Raw genomic sequence first — 15338 nt, 5'->3', positions numbered from 1 at the left:
ACCCTGCTTAAAACCAACATTACGTAAACACAAAACATAGCCGTAAATATAGAAACATGGAATGACACATGAATGCGAAGGCATGTATCCCCATGAACTTTATCCCTTACTCTCCCAAACTCTATTCCAAAAAAATAAGAAAACAGTTAGTCTTAATATCTTTTTATATATATACAACTTGAATCCTTCAATCAAGACTCTCTCAAAATATTTTCTTAAAATAATTTTATTTTATCATGTAATAACTATCATACACTTTTGGAATCACCTGTGTTCTTTAACAAGTCGATAATTCAAAATATTAGAAATATTTATTAATTTTAAGTACTTGATAGAATAAATAAGAAAGCAATACTCTAAACATGCAAGTGGATTTGATGATTTACACAACTAAAGAGTTAATTTAAACCATTGACCAACAATTGAATTTCATCTTATTCCACATCAAGGGTATCGAGATATCAGTCAAAATAAACTAAAACGGGAGAATAGAGTTTGTTTGACCAATGACGACAAAGGGTATATCAGACAAACCTCTTTAACTCCGCCTCCTTCTCTCACCTTTTTACTATATCGTACAAACTTCCCTTTGATATGTCCGCTATCAAACTTAAGGCCAGTTTCGTAATTTCGTTTACCTTTCTATAAACACCCCTTGCAGTTACTGCGTTCGTTAGCGTTTTACTTCATTTGACTTTGTTCAGTCAGTTTTTTCGCTCCCGATTTCTCCAATTCCAATGGAAAGAGGCAGAGGCAGTCACGGTGGCCGTAGCAGTTACCGCGGCCGTGGCAGTTACCACGGTCGTGACAGTTACCACGGTCGTGACAGTTACCACGGTCGTGACAGTGGCACTTACCACGGCCGTGACAGTGGCAGTTATGGTATCGGTGAGGGCAATGCTGGGCACTACACTTCTGATGGTCGATACGGCAATACTGGTCGTAGCAGTTACGGCGGACGTGACAGTTACGGTGGCCGTAGAGGAAGGTTCTACCAACGTCCCCAGTTAAGTGGTGGCAACGAACACAGGTCTCCTTCCCAACCACAGCCAAAAGAACAGTGGCAACGGAAGTTAAATCCTTCTTCTTCTTCCCGTGGGGAATCTTCAGAACCACATGCTTCTCAACCTCGACCTGAAATTGAAACTGAAACTGGAATTGAAACTGACAAACTGACAATTCAAAATCCAGGTATTGAGCGCGCCTTTCTTGCTATATTTATAGCTTAAAAAATGCATCAATCTTTATAATAATGATAGTAAGAATTCAATTTATATTTTCAATTTGTTACAGACGTCGGATCTTTGAGGATATCAGAGGAAAAAGTAGAGAGCATCAGACCAATGCGTAGGCCTGACAAAGGGGGAAAAATGGCAGCTAAGAGAAACACCCTTGAGGTGAATTATTTCCTTGTTCAGTTTGATGAAAAGAGAGTAATATTCCACTACAATGTGGATGTGAAGGCCAAGGCTCCATCCATGAACAACCGGCCTCAGAAGATTTCCAAGTTTCTTCTGTCGTCGATTCGGGATAAGCTGTTTTCCGATCAGGCGTTCCCGACTTCGGCGTACGACGGCGACAAGAGCATATTCAGCTCGGAGCGCTTGAAGGAAGGAACCTTCGATGTGGAGGTGGTGAAAGGTGGGGAAGCAAGAATGCTTTGGTATTCGGTCACTCTTACACTTGTGAAGGACCTTGAACTCCGCAAGTTGAGAGATTACTTGAGTGGAAAGGTTCTTGGAACTCCTGCAGATGTTTTACAGGGCTTGAATTTGGTGGCGAAGGAGAATCCCAGTAAGCAGTGTGATACGGTTGGGTGCTGCTTCTTCCCCAAGGATCATCCCATAAGTCCGGAAGACTCTAAAGGGATAATTGCAACTGGAGGGTTTCAGCAGAGTCTTAAAACCAGTTCTCAGGGCTTGTCCTTGTGCGTCGACTTTTCCGTTCTGTCGTATTTTGGGGAGGAGAAACCGGTGTTGAAGTTTCTGCACGAACAGATTGAGAATTTCGATTTGAGGATGTTTCCCAAGTTCAAGAAAAAAGTTGAGGATTTACTTGTCGGGTTGAAAGTTAATGTAACCCACCGGAAGACGAAGCAGAAATACACTATCACAAAGTTGACACCCATGGTTACGAGCAAGATCAGATTCCCTGTTTTGGACAGTGAGGGGCGGAATCCAGCAGGGGAATGTAGTCTGATTGATTACTTTTGCAGGAAGCATAAGGTGGAGATTCAACACACGGAAATTCCTGCCTTGGATTTTGGAGGCAACAAGATGAATTATGTTCCAATGGAGTTGTGCGTCTTGATCAAGGATCAAAGATGCCCCAAAGAGAACTTACTGAATACAGATGCTGGCAATGTGTTGAGAAGAATGTCACTGGCTACTGCAGGAGAAAGGCGAAGAAAAATATGCACTATAGTGGAATCAGAGGAAGGACCGTGTGGGTAAGTGAATTTGAACCTGGTTAGTAATTGATGCAATGAATTTAGCATTTGCAAAAATTGCAAATCATTTGTGTTGACAGTTTCTTTTCCTGAATTTGTTGGAAACAAAGGCCTGACAGAATCTGTTTTGACAGAGGTGGTGTTATGGAGAGTTTTGGCATGCGTGTGGACACTTCCATGACAAAAGTGACAGGACGCGTGATTCAGCCCCCAGAATTGAAGATAGCTAATCGAAAGGGTGGGATTATTAGTATGACACTGGAAGTGGGGAAACCTCAGTGGAGTCTGAAGGGAGGATCAATGGTGGAAGGCAAGCCGTTAAAGTGTTGGGGCATTATTTATTTTTCTGATTCCAAGTGCCAATTTAAAAGCGAACAGTTCATTAACAATCTTCGTAAGAAGTGCGGATTACTCGGCATTAGAATGGAGAAGCCAGCTTGTTCTCAAGAATTTCCTATGTCGACTCTTCGCAAATACGAGTCGCTGTGTGAGTTACTTCAAAACATTGATCACCAGGTTCAAAAGGAACGTGAACAACGGCTGCAGATTCTTCTTTGTGTGATGGCCGATAAAGATTCAGGTTACAAGAGCCTAAAGTTGATCGCCGAGACCAAGGTTGGGGTGGTGACACAATGCTGCTTACGTTGTCACGCTAGTGATTCGAAGGATCACTTCCTTACAAATCTTGCCCTCAAGATGAATGCCAAAATTGGAGGAAGTAATGTAGAGCTCATGAATAAGCTACCAAACTTTGACGGCGAAGGTCATGTTATGTTCATAGGAGCTGATGTTAATCATCCACCTTCCAGGGACACCAACAGTCCATCAATTGCTGCTGTAGTCGCCACTGTTAATTGGCCTGCTGCAAATCGCTATGCTGCACGTGTTTGTGCTCAAGGTCACCGGGTTGAAAAAATTTTGAATTTTGGAAGAAGTTGCCTTGAACTAGTTTCTTATTACAATAAGCTGAACAACGTGTGGCCAGAAAAAATTGTTATCTTTCGAGATGGCGTGAGCGAAAGTCAATTTAACATGGTTCTGACGGAAGAGCTGCAAGATTTGAAATCAGTGTTTGGTGACTCAAATCACTCGCCAACCATCACTCTTATTGTTGCACAAAAGCGACATCAAACTCGATTTTTTGTGAAGGGTAAAAGTTTCAATGTGCTACCCGGAACAGTTATAGACACAGAGGTGGTACATCCTTATGAATTTGACTTCTACCTTTTTAGTCACAAAGGGATATCGGGTACAAGCAAGCCCACTCATTATCATGTGTTATGGGATGAACACAAATTTACATCTGATGATTTGCAGAAACTTATATACGAAATGTGCTTTACCTTTGCAAAGTGCACTGGACCAGTATCTTTGGTTCCTCCAGTGTACTATGCTGATCTAGCTGCATACAGAGGCCGGGTATACTATGAAGCAATGAATGAAGTCAAATCTGATCGCTCTGCCACTACTGGATCTTCTTCCTCAGTTTCTGCTTTAAATGATGAAGGCTGTTACAAGTTGCACCCTGACGTCGAAAACCTTATGTTCTTCATTTGAATGCCTTCCATTTGCTCTTTCCATATGGACAAACCGCTTCAAATAGGTTAGTTTGTGCGTGAATCTAACGGCTCAATTCAAACTATCATGTTCTCTGTTTGTTACACTACTTGTAATTGTGTCATGTTTGTCTTGTTTTACTCTAAAACACACTTATACAATAAAAAATAAAATAAAAAGGAATAATATCAAATGAATCTAAAATATTTTTATTTGTCGTATCATTTCTCTAAATAAAAGGTATCAGCGGGTTTGATTTAGTCTCTCTCAAATCTCCCTTTTCTTTGATACGGTTGGTAATTTGGAATGTATAGTTTTATCTGGATATCTATTATATTTGATGTATTATTATGGTCGTTTTTACTCTCCTAAAAAGCTGAGCCATTAATAACAGGACATAATTAAGAAAGCCTTAAAGTATTAGAGGCATACCTGGACGATGGCTCCAGCCTGTATTTTGGAATTTTGTTTTTCTAACACTATCATCAATGCTCATTATTTTATTTTATTTTAGCTTTTAGAGTTACTATTTATATCATTCTTATTATGTGTTATACAAATTTTTGTATTTTATTTCTTTAGATAAAAACAATTTGAATTAGGCTCGATCAAGTGGAATGTGTATCATTGATATATGGAATCCTTCAATCGAGAATATTCATTGACATGAGATAAAAAGAAAAAAAAGTCTATCTATTTTTTCAGTTATTCAATTAAATCAATTATTTGTTATTTAAGACAAAGAGAAAAATGGTCTATCTATTTCTTTAGTTATTCAATTAAATGAATGATTTGTTATTGGAGCAGTTAGCAACAATTATCTTATATGAGAAAAGTCATATTTTTCTCAACAATGTCTTTGTGATTTGATCCAATAGCGCTTGGTTGGATAGGAACAAATTTGATAAATATTGATAACTCTCACATAAAATACTAGAAGGGAAAAATCCTTTAGATGATGAACTATTGATTCTAAGCCATCTCTGGCAATGCATCAACAATTCAAAATGTTTTTCTTGCGTATTCTTGATAAACCAGTGTTTATATGTTTGGAAAGTAAGAAGTTCCCTTTGACATCTCTTGAGAAGAATATGTTCTTAATTGACCACTATACATTGCTAACATCATAAAATAGAATAATTTAGATTCTTGAGTAACTGGTTGAGTTGATAACATAGCTAACATAGTAATAAATCCCGCTAATAAAAGGAGTCTTATGGAGAATCCATCTATTCTGAATCTCAAGTAAAAGTAAAAAAAATGGATCCGTTTATAATTTTCTGTCAATTGGATTAATGGATAATCCAATTCGAAATGATAACAAAATGAATAATAATACTTTGACACGATTGTTTATTTAGACACTCAAATGACACGCTATGATTTCCACTAATATTACAAATTACTGACATGATATCGTGTCAAATGAATGGATTTGACACGTTGGTGTATCAAGGTAATGATAATCTAACAAAATACATAGGTTATTAGAAGAAGATTTATGAAACATGTACAATAAATATATTGGGATTTATATTTATTGGAATAATAGTTTTCCATTAAAATAGAATTGGATTATCGAGGAACTAAATTGAATTGATATTTTTATTTTTTAACTAATTAAAAATAAATGTTTTGAAAAACTAATTATAAACTAGTTAATTAATTATATTAGTAAATAAATATATAAATTAATTTTTGAAAGTAGAAATATTTTAAATAAATGTTTAAAAATAAATATAAATAAATAAATACATAAAATATTTATGAAAAGTATATGTAAATAGCTATAAATATTTTAAAAAATTATCTATAAATAAATTTATAGATAAATAGATTTAAAAATTAGATAGATAAATATTTAGAAAGATGTGTATTTTAAAGAAATTTAAATTAGCAAAAGTTTTAAAGGAAAATTTTGTGAAAGAAAATGAAATTTTGTAAGAAAGTAATGAAATACATGTTATATAATTCAATTTATTTAGTACTGAAAAATATACTACTTTTTTAAAAATATATAGTATATGAATTTAGAGAAATAAAAATGTGAATAAATAAATATATTAAAATATTTTAACGAAATATAAACTGTATTTTAAGATACACATATTTTAAAATATTGAGAATTCTTTTATGCACAAATGATTTCATTTAGAATAATATTACTAAGTGCAAAAAATATTTTTTACAATGACTATTTATATGGATTATAATTCACTAAGTATAACTGTAAATAAGATAATACCTTTTACACTGATTATAATTATAATAGGTATAGAAGGTGAGCACGATGATATTTTTGTAATAAAAAAGAAAACTTGTTATACCAGTTATAATTATAATTAATATAGAAAGTGGAAGCAATGATATTTTTGTAATAAAGAGGTTTAATCATTCGCCAGGTCCTTATTTGGGGCGAGAATCTCAAATTGGTCATTTTCTTTTCGGCGTCTCAATTGAGTCTTTATTTTGTGAAAATTGCAACAATTACACCCCTACCGATAAATTGGATCCAACGTCGTTAATTTTCCATTAACGTGGCATAGTGTTGTATATTTTCAAATGACGTGGACTTCATTATTTGGTTTACATGATTCGAATGTGTCTATTTTATTTTATTTTTAAAAAAACAAACTGGAAAGAATGAATTAAACGTCAGAAATGCTTCCTGTAACCACCCAGAAACAGAGGTGTAATTGTTTCAATTTTCACAAAATAAGGACCTAATTGAGACGCCGAAAAAGAAAACGACCAATTTGAGATTCCCACTCCAAATAGGGACCTGACGAATGATTAAACCTAATAAATAAGAAAACTTTCTATACGATTCTAATTATAACCATTATAAAATGTTGTCTCGGTGTCATTTTTTTAATAAAAAGAGAAAAAAAATTCTATATTGGTTTTAATTATAACTAGTATAGAAAATGATTTTCATAGTGATTTTCTACTTGTAGTCCAAAATAGGCAAGGCCCGCAAATGAATCAAGACTATATGCCACGTTTGACCATCATTCGCCGTTGTCGCCACCGAAACTATTTGAAATTGAAACCTTTATGGTATGGTTTTTGCTTTTTCAGGTGACGCACGCGGTGGTGCTCATGGTTGCTCGTGGTTCCAAATCTGCAATGAAGAGAGACATGATTTGCAGCTACATGTGGTTTTGCATCTTAGAAGTCTGATCTACATTGCGATGGATATGCGATTTGGAGTCGCCATGGTTTGTGCAATCTGCAAAGGGATGCTCATGTTTATTAGCGCATGATGGAAGTTCAACAATAGTGTTTCGTAGTGGCAGATCTTTATAATTTCCTTCTCCGACGAGACAATAAGAAGGTCCAACAATCTACGTCATGGTGGTGGTTGCCAACAGTGGTGCATGACCTTGTGGCCCACAATGATGTATGACCTTATTGCCAACTTTAAGTTATGAATTGTTCATCAAATCAGTTAAGTGGAATGACCTTGTTGTCAATCACTAGTACAAAATCAGGATTCTAACGCGGGTAATGTGCTTCGGTTTTCAAAAAACCGAAACATAAAACAATGCGGTGGCAGTTTTGTAATTATAACAATTTTATAGGCCTCGGTTCAAGGAGAACCGAGTCAGAAAAGCGTTTATTACCTCGGTTGTTATAAGAGCGAAGCATAAAAGCCTGCAAACATCACGTAGCCCCTTCCCGCATTAAATTAGACCTCGGTTAACCAAATAACCGAGTTAGTATGGCTTGATATTTTCTGCTCACTCCACTCTTTCTTTTTTCTCTCTCTCCTTCAACAATGCATTCACTCCACTCTTTCCTCTTCTTGGTCTTCTATTTTCACCATTCTCACAATTACACATTTGTCACCGTTAGTCCCTCGAACAACACTCTTCAACGTCTCCAACATCCTCGCCGCCGACCTCCATCGCATTTTCGGCCTCCGTACTTTGCCTCAATCTCCCTCACCTCCGACACCGCCATGGGCTTCGGGAAGTGCTTTGCGGACCCCCGCATCGGATCCCCGCCGCAGCGCCTCCTCGGTGCCTCCAACGACTCTGTCGCTGCCTCTAACGACTGCACCGGTGCATCTCGCTGCTGCTCTCCGTCGCCCTCTGCCGCTGCGTCCAACAACGTTGCTTCCTCCTTTGCTGCCTCCAACCACTTCAGATGGTGCCTCCATTTAATCGCGCTGAGGGTGGTGCATCTCGCTGCCTCCAACGACGCCGGTGCTCTCTCCATCGCTGCTCCAACTGCTGCCTCCAACGACCACGGTGCCTTCATTTTTGTCGCGATGAGGGTTATGTATCTCGCTGCCTCCAATGACGTTTCTGCATTACTGCTCCCTTCGCCGCCTCCTCCCTCCGCCACTGCCCCATTCCTTTCTTTCCCTAGCGGCGAAAACCCTAGCGGCCCCATTCCTTTCTTTCCCTCTCTATTCCGCCTTCTATTTTCAACTACCGGGTGGGGATTACCCTTACTACCCTCCCCCAGGACTGTTGTCATCTCCACCGTATCCCCCTCCAGCGCCGTCGTCTCCTCCTCGCATCTTCACTTGGGATTTCCTCAGCGTCTTCGATAGCTTTGAGAACGGATATCCGATTTATCCGCCTCGGTTCGGGTTGAGAGCGAGCAGTCCCAAGTTGCTTGATGGGGAAATACCCCGCTTGATGAAGCCCGGATGTGTGGAAATAAGAATCTGATCAAGTTGCTTGAAGATGCAAAATCTGCTCAATTGTTAGAATTTCTGTATTCCTCCCAAGAATTTACAGGTACTGACATATTGCGTTACCTTTATAGTTTTCCTTAGAGGTGGATAGGAAGTATGGTAGAATAGGCTTCTTAGCTATTTTGATCGATTAATTCTTCCATCCTAAAGTGATCTGCCTGAGCATTTTATAACATGTACCAGAATGTATTATTATGTAGCCTAACATATTGGCAATGTTTTACACTTTTTCTCTTAATTCTCTGCTTAGTTTTCTTTGTTAGATAGGAATTGATAATAGCATAACTCTTCTTTCAATGATATGTAGATTGGGCACTTTTTCCCCAAAGCAGGGAGAAGAAAAGTAGGTGCGCGAGGGCACTTTCACGAGGGAGAAGAAAATCAGATTGTATCTTGCTTTATTTTATTTTCTCAAATTTTTGTCTCAATTGCATGTTTCTACATTGGACATTCACGCCGAATTTTTAGTGTGCTTTGTTGTATTGTTGAAAAAATTTGTTTGATAAGTTGACACAAAAATCTGGTATGCTAATTAGTCAGAAACAACTTGGTATGTTAATTAAAATCTGATTAAAATTCCATTAGTTAAAAACAACTTGTTATGCTAATTAGTTTATACTAACCTTGTTACCTGCTGAACCAATAAGTATTTTTTTTTTAAATTAGTAGAACATAGATCAGCTAATAGTATAGTACTTTGTTAAAAGATATTGAAGTGCATAAAGTCCTTGACTGGGACTGTTACCTAGAGAGCGTGCACGAGTTCCATGACTGAAAAAAAACCACCTATTGCCTCGGTTGACCAACAACCGAGGCCAAAAGTTTGGCGAAAAAAAAATAAAAAAGGAACACTTTCTACTGCCTCGGTTGCATTTGAACCAAGACAAAAGCATACATCTTTTTGACTCGGTTCACAATCGAGGCAAAAAGCCTACCACTTTTTACCTCGCCTGTATATACCTCGGTTGTAGAACCGCTGCGAAAAGGCAAAAATAACCGTTGTCGATTCCCTTTACTGTACTAGTGAATAGCGGCATAGATTATTAGTACGATGAGGAATCAGTGATGAAGATCAGGATGTTGCAACTAAGCATGAAGAATTGGTGAATGAGAACACCGTGAGGAAGGAGGAGATCAAGAAGCTAGTGACAAATCTCGATAGTTTACAAAGCAACAACTGGTGAATGGAGAGAAGATTGAGAAGATGCAGTGAGAGGTTGTGGAATCATGAAAAGCAACAAATGTGGCTGAGGTTATTGCAATGAGGGTAGTAAACCTACAAACGGATGTTGTAGGGCTACAACACAATATGATATCAAAGATCAACCATTTCATCATGCAACACACAAAGATAGTGTGGATCAAGCTTGAGGAGCAATGAGTGAGGAAATCGAAGGCGATATGTTGATGTCCAAATGTTGATTTAATTTCTAATAAGTGCATTGGATTCAGTTATAGCACAATAGGGTCGTATCCACAAAGATTTGTTTGGTTAAAGTAGAGGAAATTTGAAATGGAATAGCGGTTGGGTCTAACATATTCAAAATAGAAAGTGTTTAATGATTAATGTAAATGATGCTGATAAAAGTGTTGGGATTGAAATTTGTTTTAATCTTCTTCTACTCTAATGGTATTGATTTGTTATATGACAAGGTCATTACTGAGTGTTCTTGGAAGTGCTAAGGTACTAAATAAATTCCTTAACTTTAGAATCTAAGGTTATCAGACTTAGTGCGATTGCTCAGTTGAATGACTACTTGCATTGAGAACATGAGTCTATATTTAACTAAAGCAATTGAATATATTACTAGCATATGACAACATTAGTTGATTTGATTAATTTTAACTTAAACTAAATTTTCCAACTTAATTCAAGCTAATGAAATAAGATCAAGTCATCAAGCTAGTAAATGCAAATCAAATCACTGAACTAAAACAAGCACTTAAACATATATAAATTAAATACTAGTATAAAGAATAAGAAAAGTTGCATTTAATCCCAACACAAAAGTGTCTAGTTACTCATGATACAAATTTGAATACAAACATTTAGAGTTGTTGTCTCTCTCCCATGTCTCTCCTAATTTTCTATTACAAAAGTCTCTGAATAGTGTAAAGGGAAAAGCTAAAATTAGCATACTAAAAATAGAACATGACTATGTCATTATAAGAAAAGACAACGCAACTCTAGCTCCAACTATGATGATCAACTTCTAAGGTTTTATCTCTCTTAGGGTTTTTCTAACTTTGTCTCTCGGATTTGTCTCTCAAAACTTCATAAATGCATGTTTATTAGCATCTTTTTCTTCCTCCCCTCCTCGTTTCAAAAACAATTTTCCTAGAAGTTGTTCATCTTTTAAGTATTCCTTTTCTTCTTCTCTCATTTTCATGTATTTCTCACCTTTCTCTTTCAGAATCCCTTTTTGTATTACTTACCTTCTTCTTTCATTCCTTAAAGTTTGTGTTTTTATTTGCCACCTTCTTCTTTGACGGATTAAAGTTTGAGTTTTTTTGTCCTTTTTCTTTCACCAGTTAAAGGTTGGATTTTTTTTTCTTTATGCTACCTTCATTATGTCGGTTTAAATTTGAAGATAAATTTAAGGAAATGAATTTAAGAGGGAAAAAAAGTGAAAGTAGGATTGTTTGGATTAAGAAAATTATAATAAGAAATAAAGAAATTTGAAATGAGAGTTTATGAAAATTAGTAAATGATGTTATAGATTAAAAAATAATCTAATTAATAAAAATGAAATTTATTATTATTATTTATATTTATTATTATTATTGATATTAAAAACTAACTTTATTTAAAAATAAAATTATTACACTTTCTTTTATCTCGAAGAGAAAGTTAAAAGTAAAATTAAAGTTTTTGATTTTGGTGTTTTTGTTTTCTTTTTCTTTTGATTAGTTTCTGCCTAAATAGAGAGAATCAGCGCATTTCCAGCAGCTAAAAAAAACTAAATAAAAGTAACCTTTATTATATTGTCAACGTGTTATGGCATTTTTTTAAAATTTAAACAAACTGATTTTATATAAAAATATCAGAAAATATTTTTTTATAAAACTTTTAATTTATTCTATTTATTTTTATTAAAGGTTTTAAATATATGTCCTTCGAAACCTTCTTTTTGCAAAAGAATTAAGAAATAATTTCTTTTCCATAAAATATTATATCTTGCACCTTTTAACTATCCCATTGTCGGAGCAGTATTTTTTCATTTGTAAAAAGGTGATGCCTACAAATGCTAAAAACAATATTCTGTTGACATGGCTAATGAAAGTAAAATTAATATATCAGTAATATTATTTAAAAAGCAAATAATAAATATATTAATATTGTTAAGTGAAGCAAGAAAACAGAGAACCAACACAAAAAAGGGCAATACCCTAAAATTGGCAGGTTTATCTGATGAAAAGATGAATAGTTGGAAGAAAAACATTGGGAATTTATTACGAATCCGACTTCTGAAATTGTTCTATTTCTTTGCAGAAGCTTTGAAGAAAGCAAACAACTGATCTCTGGGAGGCAGGCCCTCGTTGATGACAGGGTGATTCACAAACTCTTGGCTCCATTTATATAACTTGGGAAATTTCTCGAGAGTAAGCAATTTCAACCCTGCAATCTCCTGCAATATTTCAACCCAATATCCAATGAAATTGGCAGCAATATCTACCAATCCTATGCTCTCTCCACCAAAGAACCTCTTCTCCTTCAGTGCTTCCTCCAGGATCTCCAAAGCTTCCATGGCTTCCGTCGTTGCTTTATCTCGTCCCTTCTCATCACTCCAGCACGCATTCCATATTGCAGGCAAAATCTAAAAAAATAAAATTGAATGATGAGTTTTGAAATTGAAAATAGTGTTAGAAATATAAGGTAAATGATACCTTGTCATCTAAGGTCTTAGCCCAGAAACGTGCCAAGGCTCTCTCGTAAGGGTGTTGAGGCAAAAGGGGGTTATTATTCCAAGTCTCATCGATGTATTCAACAATAAGAAGCGACTCAGCTAGAGGGTTTCCGTTGTGGACGAGAACAGGAACCTTCTTGTGAACAGGGTTGTATTTGAGTAGGTCATGGCTCTTGTTGGCGAGATCTTCCTCGGAGTATTCGTAGGTTACTCCCTTCAGCTTCAGAGCGAGCTCAACCCTGTTGCTAAATGGGCTCGCCCACTTCCCCAATACCTTCACTTCCGAGCTCCCTGAACCCATTGCTAATGCACAAAATTTAACTCTGCAACAAAGTACGGTTTTATAGGTAGGGTTTCCACAGAGCACAGAGATTCCTCAAGTTGGAATTTGGTTTCGTTTTGGTCAACTTCGGGGGACTGGGGTTTGGTGGAGCTAGTGGTAGGTGGTTTCCTCCAATCTCATGTATTTCATATTATATTAAGCTTTCGGTATTTTTCCATTCAATTAAGAACCGGATGACAAAACAATCCTTACTCACTAATATTTATGATTAAAATTTCAAATGGAATATTTTTACACCTGCAAAATATACTAATATTTAATTACTCACTTGTTTATGAAATCAATATAATATTTAATTTACATATATACGTTAATTCATTCTATCTATTAATAATTATTAATAAATTTTATTTGAGTTTGTATTTTAAATTCAAGGGATTATAATAAAAATTGTATTATTGAATGATATATTAATAATGAAATAGTTATTTAAACTTTTATTTCATATATATGTTTATTTTTTAATTAAATCTATAAATTGAAAGTTATCTTGTAAGACATTAATTTTTTTAAATATATTTTTTGACACAATTTATTTAAAATTTTATTTTAGAAAGATCAAATTAATTTTTTCTCATCAAAATTTATTTTTTAAGGATTTAGTTATAAATTAATATATTTTAATTTTAAAAAAATAATGTATAAATATTTGTAGATAGTTTTAAATATCCACATATAAAAAAAACCATAAATATCTTTTTACGGATATCAAAGAAATCAATAGTTTTAGATGAATTGTGTATTATATATTAATTAAATCACTAATAATTTATCGCAATATAAATTGTATTTTAAAGTACACATATTTTAAAATACATTTAGCTAATATATATTTTTTTCGCAACTTATTTCATTTGCAACATTACTACTTTTAAAATAATTTCTTTCATTTATATATATATATATATATATATATATATATATATATATATATATTAAATTTATATTTTTGTTAAAAGATTAAGGTTTAAACTTTGGGACGATCCTCATATTTGTTGAGGAATCTCAAATAGGTCCTTTTGTTTAAAATGGTATCAACTAGATCCTAAACTTTATAAAATTGTAACAATTAAGCGTTTTCCGTTAAGTGGTCAAAAATGGTGTCAAGAGATGCTAACCTGTTGCACATGATGTGGATGTTTTTATTACATGGAGTTAGTATTTAAATTAAGATGGTGTATTAGTTTTTGACATGACATTATGTAATTGGTCAACGTAGTTAAAAAATAAATTAAGGATTTTGTTCAGTTGAGATTAGGGATTTGTGAACTGAATAAAGTTTAGAGAAATAGGAATTTCGAAAGAGGGATTTTGTGCAGTTGAGATTAGGGATTTCGAATTTGACACACGAGATGAACATCGTGAAGAGATTTGAACGTGAATCGGAGAGAAGACGAACACGAGAGAAATTGGAAATTTCAAGGGTTGCCCAACAACATTGAATAGTGTTGCACGAAGAATCATCACCAAACCAGAAATCACAAACGCGAGAGAACCCTAAACCACGCTAGCCTTCGAAATCAAAAAATTTTCTACCGTTAGCGCCGTTCAAGTTCCTCATCGCGGCATCTTCATCTTCGTCCAACCTTGCGCCACCACGAAGACTATCGTGAAGCCTCCTCCCGTGTTCATCTTCCACCTCCAGCAAATTGAACTCATCTTCATCATGCCATCAACTACGACAAAACCCAGAACGCCAATCTCGCGACCTCCATGCAGGAACAACGCGAAATCCCATGCACTGCGAGCTTCTCCCTCGTCCTACACCATTTTCACGACCTAATCGGACCTACAATAAAACCCATGGACCTGAAACTACAATCTCAATCGTGCTTGAAAACCCTAACTCACTTAATCTTCCATGGGAACTTAAGCCAATATAGAGAACACGGATTGTGAGTCTTCATCCTCGCGCAACCATTATGAATCCATCAACCTGCAAACAAATCATCAAACCCAATCGCAACCATTGAAAAAAAAAAAACCAATAGAAATGCGAAATTGTGTCTTCCTTAATTGTCTCCCAAAATAGGGAGATTCTGGAAATTTCAAGGGTTTCTCAACAACATTGAAGAGATCTAAAAAACCTAAGAAAGAGGTTTCGTATGAGATCTAGAATTACCAAAGCTATTTGTTCCTCTTTACTTTCATTTTTTCTTTTTTTTCTTTTCTTTTACTTTACTAAATTCCACGTCATAATTTAAATTCTATTTCCTCGTAATAAGGCAGAAGTCCTATGCTGATCAGATGCGAAGACCTTTGGAGTTTGTAGTTGGGGATCATGTTTTCCTTAGAGTGACTAATACTACTGGTGTGGGAAGAGCTATTCGCTCTAGGAAGTTATCTCATAGGTGATAACAGTTGAAAAAC

General features: G+C 35.3%; 2 protein-coding genes across 2 annotated transcripts; one reads left to right on the top strand and one right to left on the bottom strand.

Moving 5' to 3' along the window:
• The first annotated feature begins 672 nt into the window (after window positions 1-672).
• LOC124830116 (protein argonaute 2-like) lies at window positions 673-4266 on the top strand. The gene is made up of 3 exons (XM_088094823.1): window positions 673-1191; window positions 1294-2449; window positions 2584-4266. Exons 1-3 carry the CDS (start codon window positions 738-740, stop codon window positions 4004-4006), a joined length of 3033 nt encoding a protein of 1010 aa, XP_087950949.1. The 5' UTR covers window positions 673-737; the 3' UTR covers window positions 4007-4266.
• Window positions 4267-11995: 7729 nt separating this feature from the next.
• LOC124830115 (putative glutathione S-transferase) lies at window positions 11996-13087 on the bottom strand. The gene is made up of 2 exons (XM_047303748.2): window positions 12606-13087; window positions 11996-12535 (listed from the first exon to the last, which is right to left on the bottom strand). Exons 1-2 carry the CDS (start codon window positions 12924-12926, stop codon window positions 12197-12199), a joined length of 660 nt encoding a protein of 219 aa, XP_047159704.2. The 5' UTR covers window positions 12927-13087; the 3' UTR covers window positions 11996-12196.
• Between the last annotated feature and the right edge of the window lie 2251 nt (window positions 13088-15338).

The sequence above is a fragment of the Vigna umbellata genome, chromosome 7 (genome assembly GCF_029865625.1).
Source record: "Vigna umbellata cultivar VRB3 chromosome 7, Vumbellata_1.0, whole genome shotgun sequence".
NCBI classification, from domain to species: domain Eukaryota; kingdom Viridiplantae; phylum Streptophyta; class Magnoliopsida; order Fabales; family Fabaceae; genus Vigna; species Vigna umbellata.
This window is presented reverse-complemented; position numbering and strand designations above follow the sequence as displayed.